Source organism: Rhinolophus hipposideros (assembly GCF_964194185.1).
Source record: "Rhinolophus hipposideros genome assembly, chromosome: 21".
In the NCBI taxonomy this organism is placed as follows: domain Eukaryota; kingdom Metazoa; phylum Chordata; class Mammalia; order Chiroptera; family Rhinolophidae; genus Rhinolophus; species Rhinolophus hipposideros.
Window position 1 is genome coordinate 40270784 of NC_138067.1, and position 26634 is coordinate 40297417.

Genomic DNA, 26634 nt, shown 5'->3' on the forward strand with positions numbered 1-26634 from the left:
TCTAAACCAAGTCACTTTTATTAAACTCGCGTGTGCACATTGTGTGCATGTGTGCGTGCGTGTGCCTGTGTGTGTTCAGGCCTGTGGCACCACCCCATAGAGCTGGTGAGGAAGTAACTTCTGCTTCTCGTTGCAACTGTAGATCCATCTCGGGCGGACGAACACAAGGGAGGGGTTGTCCACCAGGGCCTGGGGAGGAGGGTGCACGTGTGAGCGAGGAGGGGATGGAGATGATAAAAGGGCAGGCTGGGTCTCCCTTTCCCTGCCCCTCTGGACTCACCTCCTCAAAGCTGGGGTCCCATTCCTGTGCCGTGATCACAAACTGGACCTGGTCACTCATATAGTCCTCGAGCTCCCTGGCGGGAAAAGAAAAGAGGCCGAGAATCGGTGCCGCCTCTGCTGACACCCCACTCCCCAACCATTCTCAAAGGCCGGCCTCGCCTATCCCCACCTGTGTGCCCTAGAGATTGCCTGTGGATTCCCCATTCTCCCACGTGCCAGCTTTGCCACAGACACAATACCAACAGTTCCCACTGTCACTAAACCTTTCGGAAGGGTGGTGGGGAACCCCACTTTAGAGAAGAGGAAACGGAGGTGAAGGTATGCAGCAGAGCTGCCCAGCACAGGGGGTGGGGCTGGCACTGAACTCCATGGCCTGTGCCCATCCTGCAAGGTACACCCCTTCTCCACCCTCCCGATCACCTTCCTTCCCAAACTTAACACATCCCCTCCCCTGGACCCAGCACCCCCTTTGCACCCCCTAGAGACTGACCCATTGAAGGCTGTGACATATCGGCTGAGCTTTCGCCGCTCGTCCCCAGGGAACTCCCCATACAGGAAGAAGTGTTTGCCCTGGAAGAAGTCTGTGGGGAGACAATGGAAGAGCCAACGTGAGGGCCCTGCAGTTCCAAGCAGCAGCCAGGAGCCACGGAACAGTTGGAGGCAAGACAGGAGGGCCAGCCGGGCCAGTGGCTGGACAGGGTGTTCACGCACAGCTGGTGGAGTGACGAGCAGCGGTTCCCGGCCAGGCCCAGCAGAGCCTTGTAAAATCTTTAAACTTCATGGGGAGCTTTGCTTTGCCTTTTTTTTTTTTTCTTAAATGTAGACCCAATTCCTATGACTACGTGTTTCTTACCCGAGGAAAATCACAGAGGGGCTGGTGCCACTTAATGAGCTTGGCCCGGTCGGAAACTTATCTAGCCGGCCACTTCCTCACCGAGGCTGTCTCACTCCTTTTCCACTAGTGCCTTCTCTGGCCCTTAGCCTCAGGTTGGCTCTTCGTTCCATTTCACCCTGGCTTTCCTGGCCATCAACTCGCTGGTGCCACTTTTGGGGCTTTGCAGGAGCAGAGTACTTTCCTGCCCATCACCCACAAGGAACCAGGGGAGATAGCTTCTTCCAGCGGCCACTGCACCTCACCTCCACTCAGCCCTTGGCTGCCTGGCTTCTCCCTCCATTCTCCACCGGCAGAGGCTCTGATGCCTGACCCCCACCCCATGCCCCCCACATTCATGTCTGGGGTGACAAACAACAATGCCAACACCACCCAGGTCCCAACAGAAATCAGTGCCCACATCTGTGTCCCAGGCCCCACCCCATATTGACAGAACTGAACCTGGGGGGTGAGGCCTGGGCATCGGAAGATTTTAAAAGGCCCCCAGGTGATCCTGAAGGGAGGGAGGTTGAAGCCTGGAGTGAGGGCGGGGCCGTTAACACCTGGAGTGGAGCCAAAGGGGGTCAGGCCTGGCCAGGGGTGTGATGGAGGTGGTCATAGCACGAAGTAAAGAGGGGGACAGAGGAAGTGACAAGAGGATGTAAAAGGGAAGGGAATAGGCCTAAGGAAACAAGGAGGGGGCAGAGGCAATGGAGAGACAAGTCACAGGGCAGGCAGCAGCGATCCCATGGCTGGCTGGGGCAAGTCACGGCTGAGAACTGAGAGACAGAGCCCACTTCAGGAGGGAGGGAGCGATTTCCTACCGGGGAGCTCAGGAACTGGAAGGTTGGGAGACTCCGGGGGCCCCTCGTTGTCTGTGTTCTCATCCGTGGAACCCGCGTATGGGTCCTCGCCATTCTCCCCCTGGCCAGTGGGCTGCTTTTGTTCCTTCTGCTCAGCCACCCTGGGGAAGCCAAGAGGGGTGGGGGTGGGGGAAGACTACGCAGACCAGATGCCTTCCACCCAAGGCCAGGGACCCAGCCCCAATCCTACCTTCTCAGCTCATCATCAGTGTCCCCAGAATCTTCCGCCCCATTGTCTTGTCCTTCTGCGAGTGGAAGCTTAGTTAATGTGAGGCGTCTGCCTCATCTTCTGGAAAGGCTGGTAACCCTCCTGCCCATTCTCACGCAGGCATCCCAAAGACCAACCTCAATTGCTCTCCAAATCTAGTTATTGGGGTCCCCAAACTCCTCCTCCCCCCACATCCATCTGACTGGTACCCAGCCCCTCCTCCCTCAGACCCAGGAGCCCAGGCCCCCAGCCCCTCCTCCCTCAGACCCAGGAGCCCAGGCCCCCAGCCCCTCCTCCCTCAGGCTCTGACCTGACTGCTGTCCTTCAGTGTCTGTATCTTCCTGGGGCCCTGGTGAGGCGGGTTTGGTCTCTTCTGGGGTTGGGGGTCTCTGGGGTGAGCTGGGTCCTGCTGCCTGAGGGGGCTTGGTTTTGGTCTGGGAGCGCTGAGGAGGGAGGGTGAGTCAGTGAGGAGGGAAGAGGCAGGGTAAGTGTGAGTGTGTGTGGAGCTGTGTGCCCGCAGGAGTGGAGAGTTTGGGGATCACAACCGACCCATGTATTCCTCCCACTACACCCTCCCCCACCAGCACAGGGGGCATCGGACCTTTCGGGGAAGCTTGGGGGCTTCATCCCCGCTGCTGCCGCTGTCAGGGCCCCCCTCGTCCTCGCTGCTGGAGCCTGGCCCTGCCATGAGGTACCTAGGAGAGGCATCAGGCCTCAGACAAACAGCACAGAGTTTCCTCCGGGGCAGGTGGGAAGGATGCTTGGGAAGCAACAGCCACTGGCATTTACTGAATACCCAGGGTTGCAACCATGGTCACTCTCAGCCTGCCCTCCTCCCAGCTGCAGAAGGCCCCACTGACCCCCAGTCATCCCAGCCTCCCACACAGGAGACCTGAACACTCCCTGGCTGCCCCTCCCTCTTGGGGAAGAAATGCCCCATTTCAGAAAGGAAAAAAAATCAGAAATAATTTTCCCCTTTGAGAATCAAAGTCAGTTTCTCATTGGGAGAATGCCTACCAATTAAGGGAAAATTCCCAAAAGCAAATACATTTTTTAAAGACCTTGATACTATCTGTATTCATGGTTCCTTAAACTGCTGACACTCCAAGAAAAGAATTCTCCTAGTTCTAACAATAACAACAGCTAACACTTATATGAGATTTTCTATGTGCCCAGCACTGTTCTAAACACTTTACAAATACGGAGTCACTGAATCCTAAAGTAGGTGCTTTTTTAGCCCCAGTTTATAGGGGAGGAAACTAAGGCACAGAGAGATTAATTAATTTGCCCCAAATCACAGGGCAATGTACGCAGCAGAAGCAAATGAATGTGTTGGCTTTACTTTTCTGGTATGCACATAAGACCCTTCTGCTCATGATTTGGTTATTTCAAAGCTGGTGAAACACTGTTCAGGCCCATCACACTCAGTGTAAAGCAATAGCTCATGGGAAATTCAGAGGATTTAAAGTGTAGCCATTGATTGAAGAATCCATGATAGGTTTACTAAGCTTTTTCTTTAAAGATTCTTTAAATCTTTAATGAAAAGAATTTTAAAACTCAATTTGTAATTATTGTGGAGAAAGCCATCTCCCTGGAGTGTCTCTTCCATCATCGAGTTTTTTAAAATATAAAATGCTTTCTGAATTTATTTTTTTGGTCAAAACCCTGATGCCAATACTGTTTGTCTCGTTGCCTTGTCTTCCACGCAATCTTCCTTCCCTCCCAGGCAGACAAAACTCCAAACCCCGGTCCTCTGTCCTTAAATACATATCACCAGCTCATCCCGTTTCTGTCCCCAAGGCCCCAGCCTTCTCCAGGGTCCCTGCCTTCAGCCTCCGCTCAACACTCTACTCCCCACAACGGAGCCGGCCCCTGGCCCTTCTCCAACCTTCCGTGGCTCCCCATTGTTCATGGAGAGACCCTGGGAGCCTGATGGGTTTCAGAATTTTGAATTTTTCAGATTTTAGAGAGGCAAATGGTGGTGTACAGATTGTTATATAACACCTTCTGGGGGTGGGGGAGGTGGGAGGAAAGAGTGGCCTGTAAATCAAAACCATGCATATTTCTGTAATAAATATGACAAACTCAGTGGGATAAATAAAGTCCATAAATAGCCTCACGTGAGCTCAGGATGATAACGCAGCCAAGTGAGTCTGTGCTAAACCTAGGAAAACACTCTTGGCCCAGAGATGTTTGGATTCCCGAACTAAGGGAGAGGTCTGTGGACCTGGACAGCCCAGCGCCTCGCCAGGCACCAAGAGCCCTTTCTGAGCTGATCCCACCTACCTCCCAGCCTCCGCCTCCACCTTCACCTCTCCCCCAACAATCACAAACACAGACCATCTCTCAAATACACCAGGTGCAGCCTTGAGTCTGAACACACTCAGGTGGGTCTGTCTGCCTTCCTAGGAGTGCAACTCAAGTCTACCTTCCAATCCACAAGTCTCAGATCTGAGCCCGCCCTTCTCCAGCTCCAAAGCCTACCATGCTCATTTTCCTGCCACTTCCTCCTCCCACTGGAAGCTGAGCCCCACCTGCAACCTCTCCAGGCTGACCCCAGACTGACTCCTCCACCCCAGCATGCTCTCCGCCTCTGTTCAGTCTGGTAAACCTCGTCTTGTCCTTGAAGACACCCCTCACCCCACCTCGCTCTTTAAGGTCTCCCCTTGGGCCTTCCTCAGTACTGTTTTGGCTCTGATGATGGCTCCTCATCAAAGTAAGAGGCCTTCAAGTCAGGACCTGATACCTGGGTGCCCAGCATTGCACAGCCCTGCCTGACACCAAGCTGGGTCTTCTTGAATGAATCTAAAAAGGCCCCAACCCTCCGTTTTGCAGCCCGAGCCTCTGCCTGCTGGTTTTCCAGCCTGCAAGGTTCTTTTCCCTCTCCGAAGCACGCTGCATAGAGCCCTCCGTGAACCCCCAGGCAAGTCGTCCTTCCCTCCTGTGTGTCTCCCAGCCCCGTCCTCCTCCCCCCCCAGAAGTCAGCTGACTCTGGGCTCGGCGCCTGTGTTCTCCACTGGCAAGCCCCAGTCTGATTTCGCTCCAGATCCCTAGCACTGCCCAACACAGGGATGAGGGGTAGGTGTGTACACATGTGTGTGTCACACATATGCCATGAGGCCTCACCTCCGGGACGGCAGCCGCCGACGCATGCGGTGACAGTCCAGCACCCACTCCTTACGCACAATACGGCCTCCAAGTCCTAGGACCTGGCTGTACTTGGGGGTGTTGGCAAACGCACAGCTGTGGGGAGCAGAATGGAGGGTGTCAGTCAGGTGTGATCTGAGGGGTGAAGGGGAAGAAGGAAATAAGGGGGAGAGAGAGAGGGAGAAGGAGAGAGAGAAAGAGAGACAGATATGGGAGAAACAGAAAAAGACACAGAGACTGAGGGAAATACGTAAGAATCAGACAGGAAACAGGCAGAGGGTACATACGGGGAGCTGAAGAGACAGAGGGAGTGGGGGAGGAAGCAAACAGGGAGAGAGAGAGAAAGCAAGATGGAGGGGACAGGGAGACGGAGGAGAAGTAGCAGGAAGGTGGGGAGGAGGAGGGCACAGGCCTACATGAGGTGGGTGCTGTCTGGAGTCCAGTCCGGCCGATACTTGGCCCCCAGCTCTAGGGCCTTGTCTCGGAGCTCTGAGCGGAAAGGATTCTGGAAGCCACTCAGCACCACCACCACACCCTCAAGGATCTTCCCCAGCTCCTGCGGGCCAGCTCGGGGTCCCCTGGGCTCGGTGCCTTCTCCTCGGGGCTTCCCTGGCACTGCCCCACGTGCTGGGGCAATGACTGAGGCGGTGGCTGGGGTACGGGTGGCTGCTGGCACTGGGGAGCCAAAGGGTAGATTCAGTTAGCACGACTGGGATTAAACCCCACCGCTCTGCCCTCCGATCCCGAGCCCGCCCCTACAACACAGGAGCACAGACTCCTCTGGGAACAAGAAATCCAGTTTGCTCACGTTTGGGTTTCTTAAGAGGGGATGGTGAGGGCTGAGATGACTGTTTGCTGGGGGTCTTCCTTTCTTCTTGGTTCAAATCCAACTTCCTCTTCCCTTTGGAGGACTCATGAGGCTGAGGGGGTGAGATGAGTTGAGGCCTCTAGATTCTCTCCTCCTTCTCCACCCCACCAAGGCCTAATGATCTCACCTTGGAGGTGCTGCCTACTGCCCTGGAGGCCGGAGAGGCTGAGGAGGTGGCACTAGAGGCCTGCAGTGTAGCAGCTGCATAGCTGGGTCCTGCGGGGTCACTCGCTGTGGCTACAGAGGGAAGAAGTAGATCCAGGATGAGAGGGCTGGGCCCTCAGAGCCTTCAGCTCCTAACCACGGGACAAAGAGTGTTGTTCCCAAAACCCAGCAGTGATCCAGGAACCCAGCCCCCAGCCCCACCTCCTTCAGACCCAGGGGTCCAGGCCCCTCTTCTCCCAGACCCAGGGGTCCAGCCTCCATCCCCTCCTCCCTCAGTCCCAGGAGTCTAGGTGCCAACCTGGTACTTTCTCCAGACTTAAGTTTTCCATACTTACCAGTAGATATCTGATTGAGCCGGCTGAAGAAGAGGGCCCCTGGTCTCAGGGAGCTGGCACCTTCATCCTCCTCCTTCACGCGGAACTGGCCGAGCTTGGTCACCTTCTAAGGTCCCACAAGGTCAGTGCAGTGGGTGGGCTGTTGGAGGGTGGGGGTGAAGAGGCAGGGAGAAGGCTCTTGGGAGTGGCGGGCAGAGCTTACCTGGGGTGAGGCCTCTGCCTCATCTTTGTCTGGGGGGCTGTGAAACCGTACAAAACTCAGGCCATAGGGGGAGTCCTGGGAAAGGAGGGTGGGAGTCAGGGAGTCTGGCCAAGGACCAAGGCCTGGCCCCAAGCTCCTCACTTAGGGAAACCGCTCTCCGGCTCTTTTCCTCATTTAGGGAGGTGCCCAGATGATAATGTTGACAATCTGACATCAAGCTGTATGGCGCTGTAACTCTGGGTCAACACGGCTCTAACTAAGCCCTTTACGTGCATTAGCGCTTTCCCCTTCTGCCAGCTGGGGATATAGAGCCATCAGAAGAGAGGAGTCTGGGTCCCTGGGTGACCATCCAAACATCCCCCCAGGATAGTTCCATGGGTAAGGATACCTACACTGCGTGGTGTCATTTCCATTTGGGTCTTGTTACCACAGCTTAGCACCCTAGTCACAGCAACCCTATGAGAGTCAAGACCCTGAGGCCGGAAAGGTGAAGTCACTTGCCCAAGGTCACACAGCTAAGAAATGGTGTAGCCAGGTATTGAACCCAGCATCTGACTCCACTCTTGATGTTAACTCCTAGGCCCACTCTCCCAGCCCAGCCCCGACAAGTCAGTTGCCCCTCCGCCAACTCCCCTGAGGTCCTGCAGTTCACCTGGCCTGGGCTCCCTCCGGGAAACAAAGCCTCACGTAAGGGGAGGCTCTCAAACCCATTTCAGAGAAGGCAGGAACCAGCCTCCTCATGGGCCCAGTCGTCCTGTCCTCCCAGCCCTGTGCGACTCAACATCGGCCCCTGCGCTCTCTCTTCGGCCAGGACCAAGGACTCTACATCCCCAGCTCCCCCCTTAGGTACCTTGCTGTAGGGCTGGCTGCAAACAATTTTGACGCGGTCCCAGCGCTTCTCGGCTGCTCCCCGGACCAACTTGTCAGGCCCGAAAATGCGAACACGGTTGGGGTTTGAGCCACTGCGGCTCTCAGAAGGGGACATGAAAGACGAGGTGACGAGAAGAACCTGAGGGAAGGTACAGTAAATGAGACCCAGATCTGGCTGGTTTAAATGACACATCCTAGGGCCTGGGAAGAGGGCAGGTGGCCCTAGAGGTTTAGGGAGTAACCAGATCCAGCTTACGCTGCGACCTGCCTTGAGATCTCTAGACTCTTCTCTTATTTCTGGGCCTCTGGTCAGTCCCTCCCTGCCAGACCCCAGAGGGATCCTTCTACTTCCAGATCTCAATGATCCTTCTCTAAATTCTTCCACATCTGCTCATATGGACAGTTACACGGCCTAAGGAACCCTCCCGCAGAGAAGACTCACAATATTCAAACACCTTTTGGAAACACACGGCTGAGTCAGAAGCAAAGCAAAGGGAATTATCAGAGGCCAGAAATGAGAGAGCAGAGTCCAAAGAGATGGGGGCGGTGCCAATTATTAAGTGATTCTCTTAGCTCAAACCCACTCTTCCACACTCAGCTCTGGGATGCTGGGCCAGGCCCAACATTTCTGTTTCTCCAGCTGCTCCTGATCGGCTGCCAACAGGGGGGGCTAGAGAGAGGCTGCAAGGCTGGAGGAGGGAGGCCAGATCTGCCCGTTTTGCGAGCATCACCCCAGGCTCGCCTCTGCTTCTGCTTCTGCAGCAGTCCTTTACTGTGGCAGCCAACCGGTCCAGTTTGCAGCTTCCCAATACTTGCAGAACCGGCCTCATCCAGCCTCTCTCAGGGACACCAGCGTCAGCTGATGAGCGCCCCCTCCTCAGGGTCTGATTTTCAGCTCTATGGAACCCCATCTCCAAGTTTCTAAACATCTGCGTTTCAGTAATTGCAACCTTTTCCTTTTGTTCCCCCAACCCCAGGGGCGGCAGCTGCTCCCTGAACTCAGTTCTTCATCATACCTTAGTCTTCTTGCCTCTTCAGTTCAATACCCAGTTACTAATTCTTTCTGTTAAATTCTCTGGTGTGGTTTCAGTCTCCAGGCAAGACCCTGACTGGTACAGTGGTAGGCACTGATGTGGTGTGTACCCTCGTGCTGACCCTGGGTGGCACAGAGATTGATTTTAAAGGCCCTAAGGGGTGGTGGCAGAGGGGAACAGAAGACCACGCCTGGGCTCCAAGCAAGAACAGTATCTGAGGCCATCACCACATCACATAGAGCTGGGCCCCTCCTCTGTGGGTAAATTAGGGGAAAATGTGACTTGGGGAGAGAGTCAGTGGGAGACCTTAGCTTGGAGGACAGCAGAGAAAAAATGAAAAATTCTCTCTGGAGAACTCCAAATCACGAGTTTGTACTCTCGAAGACTTGGAGCAAAAATCCATACTAGCTATCCGGACAGAAAAACCCAAGCTGAACATTTTAAGTGGTCCCATGTATACAGCATCATGGGACCTGATATCATGGGACCATGATATCAGGGCAAATCCTCTTTGGAGGAACATACTTCAAACCAAGTCCTCCAAGATTTCTCACAAATACGTATTCTCAAAGCACAGAAGTTAACAAGAAACACACACACACACACACACGCCATGAGGCATGAGGAAACACGCTAACATACTTAGGGTCAGCAGAAACCACAAGCTGCACACTCAGACCCACAAAGGCTTCATATATTGAAAATATCGGGGCGGCTGGATGGCTCAGTTGGTTAGAGCACGAGCTCTGAGCAACAGGGTTGCTGGTTTGACTCCCACATGGGATGGTGGGCTGCGCCTCCTGTAACTAGATTGAAAACGGCGACTGGACCTGGAGCTGAGCTGTGCCCTCCACAACTAGATTGAAGGACAATGACTTGACTTGGAGCTGATGGGTTCTGGGAAAAATACACTGTTCCCCAACAAAGTCCTGGAAAAACACACTGTTCCCTTCCCCAATAAAATCTTTAAAAACAAACCAAAAAACCCTTAAAAAATATATCAAACACACAAAATAAAAGTATTTTTAATAGTTTAAAGAAGTAAATGGAGATGCTGAAAGTATGATGAAGGAACAAATGACAATCAAAACTGACCAGGTAGTTTTGAACAAGAGTGGAAGAGCTGTGCATCCAACACTAAGGGATGAACCGTGATTGGTCTAAATGATCCAATTCCCTCTGCCAATGGCTGCTCCAAGGACGTGTGCATGACCCAGTTCTGGCCAATGCGATATTCAGAGGGAGGCAGCTGGGGGCCTCTGGGAAAGATTTGCCTTCCTCATTAAAGAGAAACAGAGGATAAGCGTTATTTACAATAGCCAGGATATGGAAGCCACCTAAGTGCCCATCAGTAGGCAGATGGATAAAGAAGATGTGGTACATATATGCAATGGAATATTACTAGGCTATGAAAAGAATGAAATCTTACCATTTGCGACAACATGGGAAGACCTAGAGGGTATTATGCTAAGAGAAATAAATCACACAGAGAAAGACAAATACCATATGATCTCATTTATAAGTGGAATCTAAACAAAATAAACGAACAAACAAAACAGAAACAGACTCATAGATACAGAGAACAAAGTGATGGTTGCCAGGTGGGAGGGGCGTTAGTGGCACCAGTGAAAAGGTGAAGGGATAAAGAAGTACAAATTGGTAGTTACAAAACAGTCATGGGGATGTAAAGTACATCATAGGGAATAGAGTCAATAATAGGAGGTCTGACAATTAAGTTTGCGAATTTGTTGCAACGATGTTGCTAACCTTTTTTGATACCAGAGGGATTATTCATTATGAATTTGTACCAACTGGACAAACAGTTAATCAAGTTTACTATTTGGAAGTGCTGAAAAGGCTGCATGAAAAAGTTAGACGACCTGAACTTTTCGCCAACAATTCATGGCTCTTGCATCAAGACAATGCACCAGCTCACAGGGCACTGTCTGTGAGGGAGTTTTTAGCCAGTAAACAAATAACTGTATTGGAACACCCTCCCTACTCACCTGATCTGGCCTCCAATGACTTCTTTCTTTACCCGAAGATAAAGGAAATATTGAAAGGAAGACATTTGGATGACATTCAAGACATCAAGGATGATATGATGACAGCTCTGACGGCCATTCCAGAAAAACGAGTTCCAAAATTGCTTTGAAGGGTGGACTAGGCTCTGGCCTCATTGTATAGCTTCCCAAGGGGGGTACTCTGAAGGTGACCGTAGTGATATTCAGCAGTGAGGTATGTAACACTTTTTCTAGGATGAGTTCGCAGACTTAATTGTCCGACCTCCTATTGTAGTAACTATGTATAGGAACTATGTACAGGTGGGTGCTAGACTAGTCAGGGAGATCACTTCATAAATCATATGAATGTCTAACCACTATGCTGTATACCTGAAACTAATATAAAATAATGTTGGATGCCAACTATAAATGAAAAATTAAAAAATGAAAAAGAGAAATAGAGGATGGAAGAGTGCCACTGAATTTCTGCCATTCCATTTTCTCCAAGTCCTGCTTTGGATACTACTACGCGACGGATGGAGCAGCAGCAATCATCTTGTAGCTGCGAGGACAAGTCCAAAGAATCACGAGGTGCCAACCAAGCACCCAGACTTTGTTAAGCTTCCAGATCAACTCTGGGTCTGCCTAATGCTAGACTTTCCTCCTAAGTAAACAATAAAGAGTCTTATGCAGTGAGCCAATTTTAGTTGCGTATATTGTTACTTACTTAGTTCTTTCTAACTAACATGCTGTGAAATTAGAAATCAAAAGCCTTTTGTTGAGAAAACCACAGACTGTAACTTATGTCTCTTTGTGCTGAGCTTTGATTATGAAAAGGAAACAGCGAAGACAAAGAAATTTATACAGAAGGGAAGCCATCTCTATGACCTCAACTATAATGGTTTATAAAAGGCCTGATTTTGAGCTGATAGAAGAACTGCATTTATCTAGTGACTAAAATGAAGGGGCAATGCAAACTGTGTTTGGCAGTTGCTACCGATACTAAGAGGTTGATTTCCTCTGACTGTACTCTCTACCCATTCGCTGTAAAGAGAAAACAACTCTAGTTATCAGGCTATTTTTATTATCCAACACCATCTGTAAGATTCCAGGATTAAACCTTTACCCTCCAGAATGTGTTAACCTCAAAAGCTTATGAATCTCCTTTGTAGAATTGGAAGGGGGAAGAAAAAGAACATGTTGATTTTGTAGAAAATGGTATTACCTATTACAATATGTGCCTTGTACTTGATCTGCACAGCAGGTCCTCGAATAATGTTTATAACACTGATGAGAGGCCTTAGGAACTCAACTCTTGTTGATATCAATTAGCCTGTGGTAGAATTGGTTTCACTGTAGTGTCATTTCACTTGAAGTTGCAGAACCTATTGGCTATGTTAAGTGAGGCCTTACGGTATAGATGACATCAACATTGACCAGCCCTACTCTATCCTTTTTCCTTTTCTTTCTTGGTTCTTCCAGCCTTACCTAGTCTCTGGTTGGAAGCCAAACATTATAAGCTGCAGAGTCTTTAATTCAGTCTTGGCTAAAAATTATAACAAAAATCTGAGACTCCAGCAGAAGTTTTATTAAAAACCTTAAAAGAATGGGAGATTATTGCCATAGGCATTTTCAGACTTTGAAAAGATAAAGCCCTGAGCTAGCCATTCCATCTTACTGGATAGATAAGAGGGTGAATAATAAACATTCACCTACCAGATACGATAAAATTTTTGCTAAAAACACACTAATTCTGTTTTCATCATTATAAAGTAGAATTTCGATCTAAGTCTGTTTGCCAAAAAAAGAGAACTTTTTTTTCAATAGTCCCCCAAACTGCTGACTTTGTTAAAATAGTTAAACAAGGAGGTCACTAGAAACTGGGTAACTCTAGTGGTTAGGTAACCTATGTAAACAAACTATAAGCCAGTTAGTGCACTCAAATCTCAGAAAATGAAATGCAAGAACTAATCATAAACAGCCAATTAAATTTCTTGAATCTAAGAAAATGAAACTCAAGAACAACTACCATAACAGCTAAATAACTAGATTTCCCAAATAAGGTAACCATTTAAGCTACAGCCAATTAAATAATTGCTTTGCTTTGCTTCAGTGTCCTCTATAAAAAAAAAAAAAAAAAAAAAAAAAACACCTCTGCCCTAGGCCACCCACAGCATGCCCCTAATTATTTCCAGTTTTGGCTGCCCAATTCAAATCATTTGCTCATATCAACTCTTCAAAATTTAATGTGCCTCAGTTTACCTTTTTACAACTTACATAACCTTGAGAATAAGAATGTTTGTTAAAGGAAAACCTCATTTGTTAAAATGTATTTTGTAAAGCAGAAAAAGCATTCGATAAAATTCAACACACATTCATGGAAAAAACTCTCAACAGAGTAGGTTTAGAAAAGAATGTCCTCAGCCTGACAAAGGACATCTATAAACAAATCTACAGCTGACGCTGTACTTAATGGTGGCAGACTCAACACTTTCCCCCTAAGATCAGGAACAAGACCAGGATGTCCACTCTCATCACTTCTATTCAACATTGTATTAGATATACTAGTCAGTGTGATGAGAAAAAGAAAAAAAAAAGTATAAAGATTGGAAAGGATGAAAACTGTCTTTATTCACAGCAATATGATTTTGTATGTAGAAAATCTCAAGGGCTCTACACAAATCCCAAGGGATTCTCCAACAAAAATTAGTAAGTACTTTAGCAAGATTGCAAGATACAAGGTCAATATACTAAAGTCAATTGCATTTTTTTATGCTATTAACAACTAAAAAATGAAATTTTTGAAAATATCGTTAAAGTAACAGCAGTAATCTAGGCAAGAATCAATAGATGCTAAAGCTAGTGAATGCAGGTGAGATGTAACCAGATATTTACATAGTCTTAAAGTACTTCCCCACCTGATACTTATTAATTACAAGGGCAAAACTGTAACAGTACAGTGGAGACACCTGGACCACGCAACCTTAACCACATGCTCCGAGTTAACATCATCGGTAATGAAGCAAGTCAACAGCAAGTGCCTCACGATCTGATGCACTGAGAACAACACATCACTTCGGTGGTATTCTGGCCCAAAGCGTATAATCTAAATTTAATCATGAAGAAACAGCAGACATTTTGTACAGAGGGATATTTACAAAATCCCCTGACCTCTACTCTTCAAAAATGTCATCCCCTGACCTCTACTCTTCAAAAATGTCACTGGCATGAAATACAAAGATAGTCACAGGAATTGTTCCCATTAAAAGGAAGCCAAGGAGATGTGACTAGGCAATGCATTGCATGATTTTAAAGTTTCTTTTGCTATAAAGAACATTATTGAGACAATGATGGAATAAGATCCGAGGTCAGAAAACAGAATACTACATCAATTCCTAATTTTGATAACTATACTGAGATGTCCTGCGGGAGACCCTGCTCGCTGCGCCATTTGTCATGTGCGGGGCGGCCTGCGGGGCCTCTGGTCCCACTCCCTACATAAGAACACAGGATATGGTGAGGCCAAAAAGGAACACCCATGGAGCCATAGATAGGGGAGTCATACCACTGTATTCCTCTGGGGGGGGGGGGCGAGACACACTCAGTAGTAGCCACATGATCCGCAGTCCGCCATTCACTTCTCTGCCTGCCAACCAACCAACCAATCAATGCAACCTGCAGTTACATCAGTAGCCAATTGGCTAACTGGTTACAGCTGATGGCCAACCAATCACAGTTGATGGTCATTCACTACCCAAGCCAGCACCTCCCCACACCAGGCTGAGAGCCTGGAAACTCCTCTCTGGGACTCTGTCCCCACAGAGATTAAGTAAGAAAATGTCTTGATTTTTAGGAAATATCTACTGGAGTGGGATAAAGAGATACAGGGACATCATGTATGCAACTTAGGCAATTTTTTCCGTTCACTAAAAAATAGTCACAGTAGTCCCCCCCTTTTTTGTGAGGGACACATTCCAAGACCCCCAGTGAATGCCTGAAAACTTGGATAGTACCTTAGCCACAGTAAGAGGTTAACAATAATAACTAATAATAAAATAGAACATTATAATAATACACTATAATAAAATTTACGTGAATGGCTTTGGGGCCAATATTAAGTAAAATAAAGGTTACCTGAACATAGCACTGCGATACCACGACAACTGATAACTAAGACGGCTACTAAATGACTAATGGGCAAGCAGCGTATTCAGTGTGGAGATGCTGGACAGAGGGATGATTCATGTTCCCTGCAGGACGTCTCGCAATTTCATCAAGCTACTCAGAATGGCTCAAAATTTAAAACTGACGAATTGTTTGGAATTTTCCATTTAATATTTTTGGACTGCAGCTGATTGTGGGTAACTGGAACCTTGGAAAGTGAAACAGAAGATAAGTGATGACTACTGTACATGTGTTAACACTCGGGGAAACTGATTGCAGACATATGGGAATTGTCTTCTGTAGGTCTGAAAGTTATTGACAAGCTGGTTTTATAATTTATATGGAAATAAATGCAAAGGATCTAGAATAGATCTTTAAGACAAAAGTTGGAAGTCCAACACAATCTGTTTTCAATATTTACTGTTAAGACAAGGTGGTATTGGCATAAAGATAAACATACATATTAATGGAACAGAATAGAGGACAGAAAGAAATTCACACATATGCATATGGTCAATTAATTTTTAACACAAGAGTCAAAACAATTCAATGGGAAAGGAAAGTCTTTTTAAAAAAAAAGAGTATTGATGCCTGATCATGGCATTGTACACCAGAAGCTAAACATTAATGAATGCCAACTATAATTTTATATATATAATGTGATGGCTCAGTGTGAGGTCGGAGGGATAGTGGATGGGGGGCGGGGGGTTCACAGTGTGAGGGATATAAATGATGAACATCTAAGTATTACCTTGTCTTGTACACCTGAAACTAATAAATTAAGAAAAAAAGAGTATTTTCAATGAACATATAAAAAACAAACAGGAAAAAAAATGAACCTGTCCCCTACTTCACACAATATACAAAAATTCATTTGCAACAGATCAGAGATTTAGGTGTAAAAGCTTAAAATATAAAGGTTCTAGAAGAAAACACAGAAGAGTAGATAACAGAAGGCAGAATAATTCCCCCCACAAAGATGGCCACATCATAATCCCTGGACCCTGTGAACAGAAAAGGGACTCTGCAGGTGCAATTAAATTAAGGATTTTGAAAATAGGGAGATTACTCTGGATTATCCAGGGGGGTCCAGAATAATTACAAGGGACTTTTTAAGAAAGAGAGAGGCATTAGAGTCAGAATCAGGGAAGAGATGAGGAAGTAGATGTCAGAGTAATGGGATCACTGGCTTTGAAGATGGAGGAAGGGGCCGCATGCCAAGAAATGCAGGCAGCCTCTGAAAGCTGAAATAGGTACGGACAAGGGTTCTCCCCTGGAGCCACCAGAAGGAAGGCAGCCCTGCCAACACTGTGATTTTAGCCCAGGGAGAGTGATTTTAGATTTCTGAACTCCAGAACTGTAAGAGAATGTATTTCTGTTGGTTGTTTCAAGCCATTGAGTGTCTGATAATTTGTTACAGCAGCGACAGCAAATATGGGGACTCTCATTACTTTGGGACAAATATCTTTTACAGGACACAAAAGGTACTAAGCGTTTAAAAAAAATAAAACCTTGATAGATTGAACTTTATCAGCTTCTGCACATTAAGAGGCAGTGTTAAGATAATAAAAAGGCAAGTCACAGACTGGGGAAAATCTGCAACACACATAGCTGAAAAAAGAGACTCTGAAAAATATACATTGTTAACGCCCAAGACAAACAACCTAATAAAAAAATAAGCAAAAGACTCAAATAGACACTTCATAAAATAAAATAAATGAAGGGCTAATAAGTACATCAAAGGTTACACGATGTCCGAACTTGTTGGGAAAATGCATATTAAAGCCAAAATAAAATACCACAACAAGCCATCTGAATAGCTGAAATTTCAAAAATTAAAAAGGCTGTATCAAGTATAAGTAAGGATGTAAAGCAACAAGAACTCTCATATACTGCTAAAGGGAATATAAAATGGTACAACCACTGTAGAAAACTGTCAATTTCTAATAAGGTTAATAAAACATATCTAACCTAAGTCCCTACAGCTCTACGCTGAGGTATTTACCCAAAACAAATCTCCACACAGAAGTTTGTATAAGAATGTTCCAGTAGCTGTATTTATAATAGTCAAAAAGTGGCCACAGCCCAGACACCCATCAACAAAATAGAAAAACAAATTGTGGTCTGTGCGTACAGTGGAAACGACTGAGCAATGAAGCGGAACAGACCACTGGCACAGTCACAGGAAGAATCTCAGAAAAACAGAACATTGAGTGAAAGAAACCAGCCACAGAAAAAGGACATACTGTAAGATTCCATTTACACTAAGTTGTAAGACAGGCAAAACTAGTCTATAATGACAGAAGGGAAGTCAGAGGGTGCCTGAACTGGTAGGGAGGAGTGATTGCAAAGGGACAGGAAGGGACTTTCAGGGATGCTGGCAATGCTCTATGTCTTGATTTGGGGGACAGCGGCACAGGTGTATACATTTGTCAAAGACTCTTTGACCTGTACATTAAGATCTGTGCATTTTATTATATGCAAAATATACCTCAATTAAAAACAATGTCACTACAAGCAAAAAAAAAATGTATCTTGCAGAAAACTGGTCTATTCACTTACAATTGTAAACTTTGTCACAGCAGATTTATTTTTACCCAAAGACAGTGTTTTGATTAACTAGCTGGCCAACTATGATCTCACTAATTCAGATCTAATTAATTCAAGCAGTAAAAAAGTGGATTGTGCTGACTTTTTAAATATTCGTAATAGAGCAAAAGGCATTCCTTCTCATAAACATTTGTCAAAAATAGAGTGTCTAACAGAGGCATCCCACATAATGCAGAATCTCAATTTGCCAGGACATCTGTGAGAGCTTCTGGGACAGACAAATATCTCTTAAAAAGACAAATGTCTCTTAATATCTTTGCTCTCAAGCAGTGAGTGAATCTTAAAACATGCTCACAGTGGAATGCGATTCCACAATAAAGGGGTTGTTTATGCAACAAGGTAAACTCGGTCTCTTCCCGGCCATGCAGTTTTTCCCGTCTCCTCCGTGCACTGGGCTCCTCCAAAGGGCAGCGGTCAGTGTGATTCATCTCCACCCCGCCTGGCACCCAGGAGGCCGGGGAGAAGTGCTGATGGAGCATCTGGGGCCGATCAGCCTGGGGCTCATCACAAGGTCCTGCTTACCTCATAGTCTTGCTCCCCGGCCCCTCCGGCAGAGCTGCCCACCAGCACCTCCACGAAGGCCGAGCCATCGTTCCCGATGTCCACGCTGTGTATCTGCTCCTCCTTCTCCAACTGCAGGAGAGGGAAAGCCTGTTGTCAGTGCCTGCTCTGCCCCTGGGCTCACTGTGGCACCTCGGGAGTGGAATGACCCCCATCTGAGCTGCCATATCTCCTTGCAATACCAAGCCTGTGACAGCAGGGGCCAGGGTTGAGTGGTGCCACTGTGTCCACTGTACAGGGCATGGCACAGAGTCGGAGCTCAGAAAATACTCACTGAATGTACAAACCCCCACACCGCTTCCCCAACTCCTCCAGACTCTGCCAGATCAGCTTATAACCCGCTGCCATGCAGCTCTCCTTGGTAGCACCTGCCAGAGTTACCCACCCCCAATCACACAGGACTCAGAGGAAATTCCCTGAGGGTAGGGGCCTGGACTGGTTTTGCTCCCCACTGCATCCTAGCTTCAAATCCCAGCTCTGCCACACACTAGCGATATGACCTCTAACCTCTTGGTCAGTTTCCTCATCTGTAAAATGGGGATGATCTTTGTATCTAGGATGATACACATTAATTACTGTGGCCACAGAGCTGGCATGTAATAGGCACTCTACTGCTGTCAGTCATAATGCCGGAGGCATTATTAGTCGATGCTCGATAATTATGTGTCAATAGAAGGAAAGAGCTACCTGGAGGAAGGCTTCCCCCAAAGGACCTGTCATCCCACCACCCTCTTGTGACAGTTAAGGATACAGAAAGCCATGGGGTGGGGAGAAGGCAGTTAGGAATGGCCGAGGCAAGTCTCCTGCTTGCTAGTTTTGGGATGCTGTATTTATCCTAGAATGCCAAGTTATTCCAACCCTCAAAGGTACCTAGTCCACCTCCTACACTGGCCTCACCCCGGGATCATCTGATGCTCCCATCTGCCCTATCACCTCCCAGGTGATGTTGGAGGTCCCCCCAATATCGCCTGCACACGGCTGCACACCAGAGCACCCCTACATGGGAGGAAGAAGCCTGGACTTGGGGTGAGGCAAGCCTGGGTTCAAATCCAGTCCTGCCATTTCCAAGGGTGCCACCCTGGGGGACGCACAACCTCTCTGCTGCAGCTTCTCACGTGTGAGAGGCGAGAGTAGTAATAACCCTTCTTCTGAAGGGAGTTCAGAGATACAGATAATAACAGATAATAACCACCAGAGCAGTGGCAGCAAACATCTGCTTGCTCACGATGTGCCAGACACGGAACGCACGCATCTTCTCCCTCACAACGGCTCTGCAAGGCAGAGGCTATTATTATCTCCTTCTTACACGTGAGCCAAGGAGGCAGGAAGCGGTTATGTAACGTCTCGAAGGTCACACAGCTGGTGAGCCGCAGAGCTGGGACGGGAGCCCAGGCAGGCTGGCTAGGGTCCACCTCACGGGTGCTGGAGAGGGAAGCAGTGCTGAGGGCCGCCCCAAGGCTGAGTGGGCTGGTCCCCTGACCACTCTGCCTGTCTCCACCGCTGAGTCCTGCACAGGGAGTTGCCCAGCTACACAAGAAGCCCCTGGGGGACTTCTCAGCTTCCCGCCCGCCACATTCGATGGCTCTCCTCCAGCCACTCCCACCTTCCTTCTGTCTTGAGAACAGGCTAGCTCCTTCCTACCTCAGGGCCTTTGCACCTGTCCCCCCAGCCTAGACACTCCTCCCCACACCCTCCCGTGACTGGCTCCTTCCATCCTCCAGGTCTCCCCTCAGAAATCACCTCATCAAATCAACCAAAGTAGCCCCCCATCTCCCACCAGGTACTACTCTATTCCCTAACCCTGCTTTCTTCTCCTTCATCATGACCACTTGATATCATCCAGTTATTAGTTTTAATTTGTGTTTGTCCAGCATCTGTCTCCCGGACCAGACTTTTACGCTCCATGAAGGCAGGGACAATATCTAAGTCACTCCCTCCTGTGTCCCTGACACCAAGAACAGCGTCTAGTCCTTCCCAGCTCTGCTTACTGACTGCTGTGTGATCCTGGAGCAAACGGTTTCATTTCCCCCCTTGAGCCTAAGTTTACTAACCTATAAAATGGGGACAGTAACAACTTCTACCTCACCGAGTCGCTGTGACAGTTCAAACGAGGAATACCTACGAAGCCCCTTGAATAGTGCCTCCGTAAACGTGAGCTGATACTGTCATCACAGGAGGCCTTCAGTACATTCCTGATGGACAGATGGACAGGAAGCCTTCAGTGACCATTTGCCGAAGGAACAAATACCCGGAGTATAATTCTGAGTCTGCCCTCCCTGACCAACTGGCTTTGATGAGTCACCTGCCTCAGTGTCCCTATCTATCACAAAAGGATTATCAAAGCTAAGATTTTCAGCGTCTCACCGTGCGCCAGGTGCTTGGTATACTCCTGCTGCTGCTGTACCAAACTACTGCAAACTTCCTCGCTAAAAACAACATACCTCACAGATCTGGAGGTCAGAGGTCTGGAATTTGGTCTCACAGAGCTAAAGTCAAGGTCTCAGCAGGGCTGCATTCCTTCTGGAGGCTCCAGGGGAGAATGTTTCCTTGCCTTGTTTCCAGCTTCTAGAGGCCGCCAGCATTCCTTGGCTTGTAGTTCCTCCCTCCATCTTCAAAGCCAGTGATGGCATCATGCCACCCTCTGCTTCTATCTCCACATCTCCTTTGACCTTGGTTCTCCTGCCTACCTCTTTCCCTTATAAGGACCCTAAATAACCCAGGCTAATCTCACCATCTCAAGATTCGTAACTTTATCATAACTGTAAAGTCCCTTTTGCCGTGTAAAGTGACATATTCACAGGTTCTGGGGATTAGGATATGGCCAACTTTTAGGCCATTATTCTGCCTACCACACAGAGAAGCTCCTCGTGGGCAAGCATCACCGAATCCACACAACCACCTTAAGGAGAAGGGTCTGTTACTATCCCAATTTTATAGATGGGAAAACTGAGGCTCAGACAGGCTCATATGTCACACACAGCTAATGACTGGCAGAGAAATTTGGACCCAACTGCCTGACTATAAACCAACAACACTCCTTTTCCATGCCCCTATTTCAATCCTTGAGGTAAAAGCTAAGTAACTTTACCTCTTCCACAATAGGAAACACAGAGCCCCACAACTAGCAGGATGTATATATTTCAATTTTAAATGAATGATTTTCATCACATATATAACTACGTCTACTTTAAACACACAATATACTCCCTTGTATTTCTTCTTTTGGATAAATAAAACATTTCTTATAAAAACGTTTATACATGGACACAACCCAAATGTCCATCAACTTATTATGAATGGATACCATTGTATAGTATCTCCGTATGATGAAATATTAGTCAGCTGTAAAAAAAGAATGAAGCACTGATACATGCCACAACATAGAGGAACCTCAAAAACATTATGCTGAGTGAAAGAAGCCAGACACAAAGGCTACATAGTATACAATCCTATTTGTACGAAATGTCCAGAACAAGCAAATCCATAGACAGAAAGTAGATCAGGGGCCACCTGGGGGAGGGGAATGGGGAGTGACTGTTAATGGTTATGATGTTTCTCTTTGGGGGACAGAAACGCCCTGAATTAGACAGTGTGATGGTTGCAGAACATTGTCAGTATACTAAACACCACTGAATTGTACACTTTAAATGGTTAAAATGGTGAATTTTATGTTATGTGAATTTTATCTCAGCAAAGGAGTGTTCAGCTGCTAGGAGAAGGGCTTCCACACAAGATGACTGTCATCTGTGGCCCGGGTTTGAGCGCATCTTTCTCAGAAAGATACAATTCATGACAGTGAAATGAATGAGACGTGGAAGGTTTGCAGAGTTCCTCAGAGACATGCTGTTAAAAAAATTGTTCCGCATCCATGAAAGGCAACGTCATGAACTATTTAAAAGAATAAGGTAGCACTTGATGGAAGGTCAGTGGAACTCCAAAACACATTTTTATTTGAAAAAAAGCAAGGGGATAACAGTGTATATACTATGTACTTTTAAAAGGGGGTGGAGGGGATGGATTTATATGTTTATATGTGCACAGAGTGACCCAGGAGGGCCACACAAGAAACTGCTAACAGTGGTCGCCTCAGGAGGGAAAAACTGGGTAGCATGAGTTGGGGGAGGGGACAGGAGGGCATGGAAGCAGGTGGGGAAGGGGACTTTTCCAGTGTACCCGCTTTGGAATTTTACACCATATGCATAGAATACCCATTCAAAAAGTACAGTTGACAAAACCACAATGGTTCTCTCCAACAATGGAATCCTATACAGAAATGAGAACAAACCATCCAATGCTTCACCCAACAACAGGGATGAAACTAACAAACATAATGTAGGGTGAGAATAGCCAGACACAAAAGTACATATACTGTGTGGCTCCATTTATATAAAATCCAAAACCAGACAAATGAATCAATGCTGTTAAAAATCAGGACCGTGGTTATGCTTACGGGGGTAGTGACAGCAAGGGGGCGGGGGAGCTGGGCATGTCCTATTACTTGATCTGGGTGTAGAGCACACAGGCTGCAGGCTGTGAGGATTCACGGAACTGAGTGCTTTGCTGTAAGCATGTTACATACACATCAAAAGAAGGTACAAACTAACTCGAAATGCCACGATGGCAAGCCAAATGATTAGAAAACCACTGAAAAACAAAACAGAAACCTGTGCCACCTTGCTATTGAACGTTTCTTCTAAAGAACGCACCTCCGATGGAACACCAGAGTTACACCTGTGCCCAGCCAGCCATCCCCTCCGGCCCACAAGTTAGCAAAGAGGTGGGAAGGCCCCTCCCGGGAGCAGGTGATGGGGTGGCCACAGAGCCTCTGGTGGCCAAAGCAAACAAAAAGGGTGTGTGGGGCTGTCACAAGCAGAGAGGGATGAACCCAGTGTGATAATATCCAGATGTTGTATAATATAGCTGGGAGGAAAAACTATAGGTAGTAGAAAAACCCACGGAGTAGTCAACGAGTCTCGGTGTCCAGAAATTTCTGCCTCATCACTTGCTTGAAAAAGAACCAAAATTAACATTCGGTGAATTTGGAGTCACCCTGCATATTGGCAACTGCCAAATGCACTTAGATTTCCCACAGGGTCTCTGACATGGGATAAGTTACGCACCGCAATGATGCTTGCTCTGCAGTTGCCCCTGCAGCATTCTCAACACAGAAACCAGGATTCTGTGAGAACCTAAGTCAGACTGTGTTCCTCCTTGGCTCAGAGCCCTTCGGTGGCTCCCGCCTCACCCAGAGCAAAAGCTTATGTCCTTACAATGGCTTTCAGGCTGTCAGTGTGTTGGATAAATAAAACATTTCTTATAAAAACGTTTATACATGGACACAACCCAAATGTCCATCAACTTATTATGAATGGATACCATTGTACGGTATCTCCGTATGATGGGAGATACGGAGTGTCTCCGCATGATCTCCGTATGATGGGAGATACCACCCCCACTCCATTAGCTCATCTCCTACCTCTCCCCCCGGCTAACTCCACCCCACCCACTTGGGCCTCCTGGCTGTTCCTCCAGCACGCCAGGCTCCAGCCCGCCTAGGCAGCCTGTGCTTCTTTCCCAGATATCTGCAGAGCTCACTCTGCTCAAATGTCACCTTCTCAGGGAGGCCTTCCCTGACCCCCTATTTAAAGAAAAACCTCTTGCCACTGCCTCCTCTCCAGTGGAGGCATTCCCCATTCCTCTTAATTGTTTAATTTTCCTCCACAACACTCATCAGCTGACTTACGTTTCAGTTGTGACTTTCACCTCTAACATGAAAGCTCCACAGGACTGACCTATGTTTGTCTTGTCGCATCCACTGCTACATGGCCCCGGTATCTAAAACAGCTTGGTCTACAGAGGTGCTTCATAAATAATTCTTCAATCAATGAATGAACAAATGAATCGATCCACTCCTGAGTCTACAGGTCCTGTCCCTGTGCTGACAACTTCCACATCTCTGTCTCCTTTCCAAGACCGATCCCTAACTGCCTCCTGCATGCCATCCCTAGGATGTCTCAAAGTCACATCAAACCTGGACATGCCAACTGAACCTATCACCTTCTTAAGCTGCCCTTTCTCCAGGTTTCTCATTTCAGTGACAGCAGCAATATCTCCCTCAGTCTCCCAGGGCCTCACTCTGGCCCCTCTGGCTCCCTCACCCCTATGTCCTGTCTCTTCTGCCTCTAGTCTCTCTGTTCCCACTCTAACTGGGGTACATAATGGGATGTGATTCTCCTAGGGCGACCTGATCGTAAGAGAGCCAGCAGAATCATCACTCAGTAATAAAAACATGAATCCCTCCCTTTACACAAACACCCACATGTTGTCAGAGCACTTCTGCAGACATTATGTCACCCAATTGTCACAATAACCCTGGGCTTGGATCTCATTATTCCCAATGGACAGATAAGAAAACAGGTTCAGAGAAATGAGACAATTTGCCTGAGGTCACAGAGTGAGTTAGAGAGAGAGCTGGCGGCTTGAATCCAGGTCCCAAGACTAAACCGTCAGCAAACTGTCATCTCCCTCAATTTAAAACACTGGCTCCAGGCAAGTTGTATAACCTCTCTGGGCCTCAGTTCCCTCATCTGTAAAATGGGGATAATAATAAACCCTAGGTCATGGGTTATTTATTGAGGATTCAATGAGTTGAGGTGTTTTAAACAGTGACTGGCAGTTGTTAACACTGAATATACGTTAGCTGCCATTATTATTACTATGTTAGGGACTTATGAGATGTTTAAATTCCCAAAATCATTCAGAAAAACCTTACAGGACTGTGTACTTTTCCTGGAAAAAGATTCCTCAGATTCTCAAAAGGCTTTGCCTAGAACTTTTTCAGAGGCACCGGGCAAGAGACAGACCAAGACTACGTTCAGTATCAAACAGAATCACGTAAGCTTTGCCCCCGACATCCCTCCCCAAATACCTCCACATTCCGAAGTAAGAAACATGGCCAAAATCAAGAAAGCCAGTGTGTGAACACAAAGCAGTACGACAAAGCAGTTAAGAGCACCAACATTCAGTTGTGGGTTCAAGTCTCAGCACTGCCATTTATTACTGGTGACAATGGCCCCGACATCACACCACTCTTGTGAAGAGCGGGATCACGTAGGTAAAACACCCAGGCCGGCACCAGGCAAAGAGCAGGTGCTTAAAACACACGTAGCTCCCTTCTCCCACGAGTTTCTTATCCCTGACAGGAACAGCCTATTTGGAATTCTGGAGCCATCTCAGGCCAACCCACCCTTTTCTGTTTGCCTCCCTCCAAGGTCACAGGGGTGTGATACAGATAAGGTAAGCGCTTACTCAAAAGGAACCTGGCCAGCATTCCAGAAATGATAGCTCAGACTGGCCACTTCACTTCTCCCCTCCCTCTGCTTCCGTTTCCCCATCTTTACAATGGGGTTTATCGGCTCAGAGGACCTCCCGAGATACCGTCCAGCCCTGAGCCCACTGACTTCAGAAGGCAAGATACATGGCAATGATTCATTTACTTCCAGCTGAGGAAAGTGAGGCCCAGAAGGGACACAACTGGCCACGTCTGATTCCTATGGTCATTCCTGGCCTCGTCCTTCGATCACCTTTCTCCTCCGCTAAGGGGCAATCGTGACGCCCATTTTCCTTGGAAGGAAGCCGAGGCCCAGAAGGGAAAGTGCCTCCACTGCCACCTGGCTCAAGAGTCTGGACCCTGGGTCTGCAGACTCGTAGGACGGAGACGGGGGTAGGGCAGGATCACCTGCAGCACCACCGAGATGGTCTTCTCGCCTGCCTTGGCCGCCCGCCATTTTCGGTAAGTGTCCGCCTTCAGAAGGTTTTCTGCACAGTGGGTCTGGAGGCAGGAAGGGGAATGAGACAGTTAGGGTACGGAGGTGACAGCTGGGACCCCAGTTCTCAGACTATTCCTTGGAGTCCTCCCAAGCCCCCCGCGACCCCCCACGTGTAAGTGTCTCCGTCAACCCCCCCACGCTCTGCCTTGGGCCCCTGACAACACTTCCGCCTAGAAGTTCACCCATGGCCTTTCCAAGGAAGCTCTCCTATTCCGCGTCTCCCAGAATTCCTTTACAGCCTCCTGGAAAGCCTCCCCTGACCCTCCTCAGAGTTCCATGAAGTTCCCATTTACACTCCAACAAAAGTTCTTGCGGCGCCCCTTTCCGTCTTGTGGAATTCTGTGGGGAATTCTTGCGGCATTCCCTGACGTCTTTCAACTTCCCCCACGCCAATCCCTCACCGAGTCCTGGCTACTGCAGGAAACCACATGGCGGAGGCGGATCTCCGGCATGTCAACCCAGTGGGCTCCGGCTGACACCAAGGAAAAGGAGGGTCCGAGTTAGGGGCGGGAAGGGGGTGCTCCCTGCGCGCGTTTAAGTGCGCAAGCGCGCAAGGCTCGGGCCTTTCAAACCGCGGCGCGCCGGCGCGCACGTCAACCCCGCGCAAGCCCAGTCGCGCCTC

General features: G+C 47.9%; 1 protein-coding gene across 1 annotated transcript; it reads right to left on the reverse strand.

Moving 5' to 3' along the window:
* Window positions 1-26634, reverse strand: XRCC1 (X-ray repair cross complementing 1). Its single transcript, XM_081031769.1, has 17 exons — window positions 26414-26634; window positions 25922-26014; window positions 18145-18255; window positions 7792-7950; window positions 6942-7016; window positions 6740-6845; window positions 6367-6476; window positions 6180-6291; window positions 5788-6046; window positions 5351-5467; window positions 2826-2919; window positions 2535-2667; window positions 2207-2261; window positions 1978-2117; window positions 773-863; window positions 281-356; window positions 1-189 (listed from the first exon to the last, which is right to left on the reverse strand). The coding sequence occupies exons 1-17, from the start codon at window positions 26462-26464 to the stop codon at window positions 76-78; spliced, it is 1896 nt and encodes a 631-aa protein (XP_080887895.1). The 5' UTR covers window positions 26465-26634; the 3' UTR covers window positions 1-75.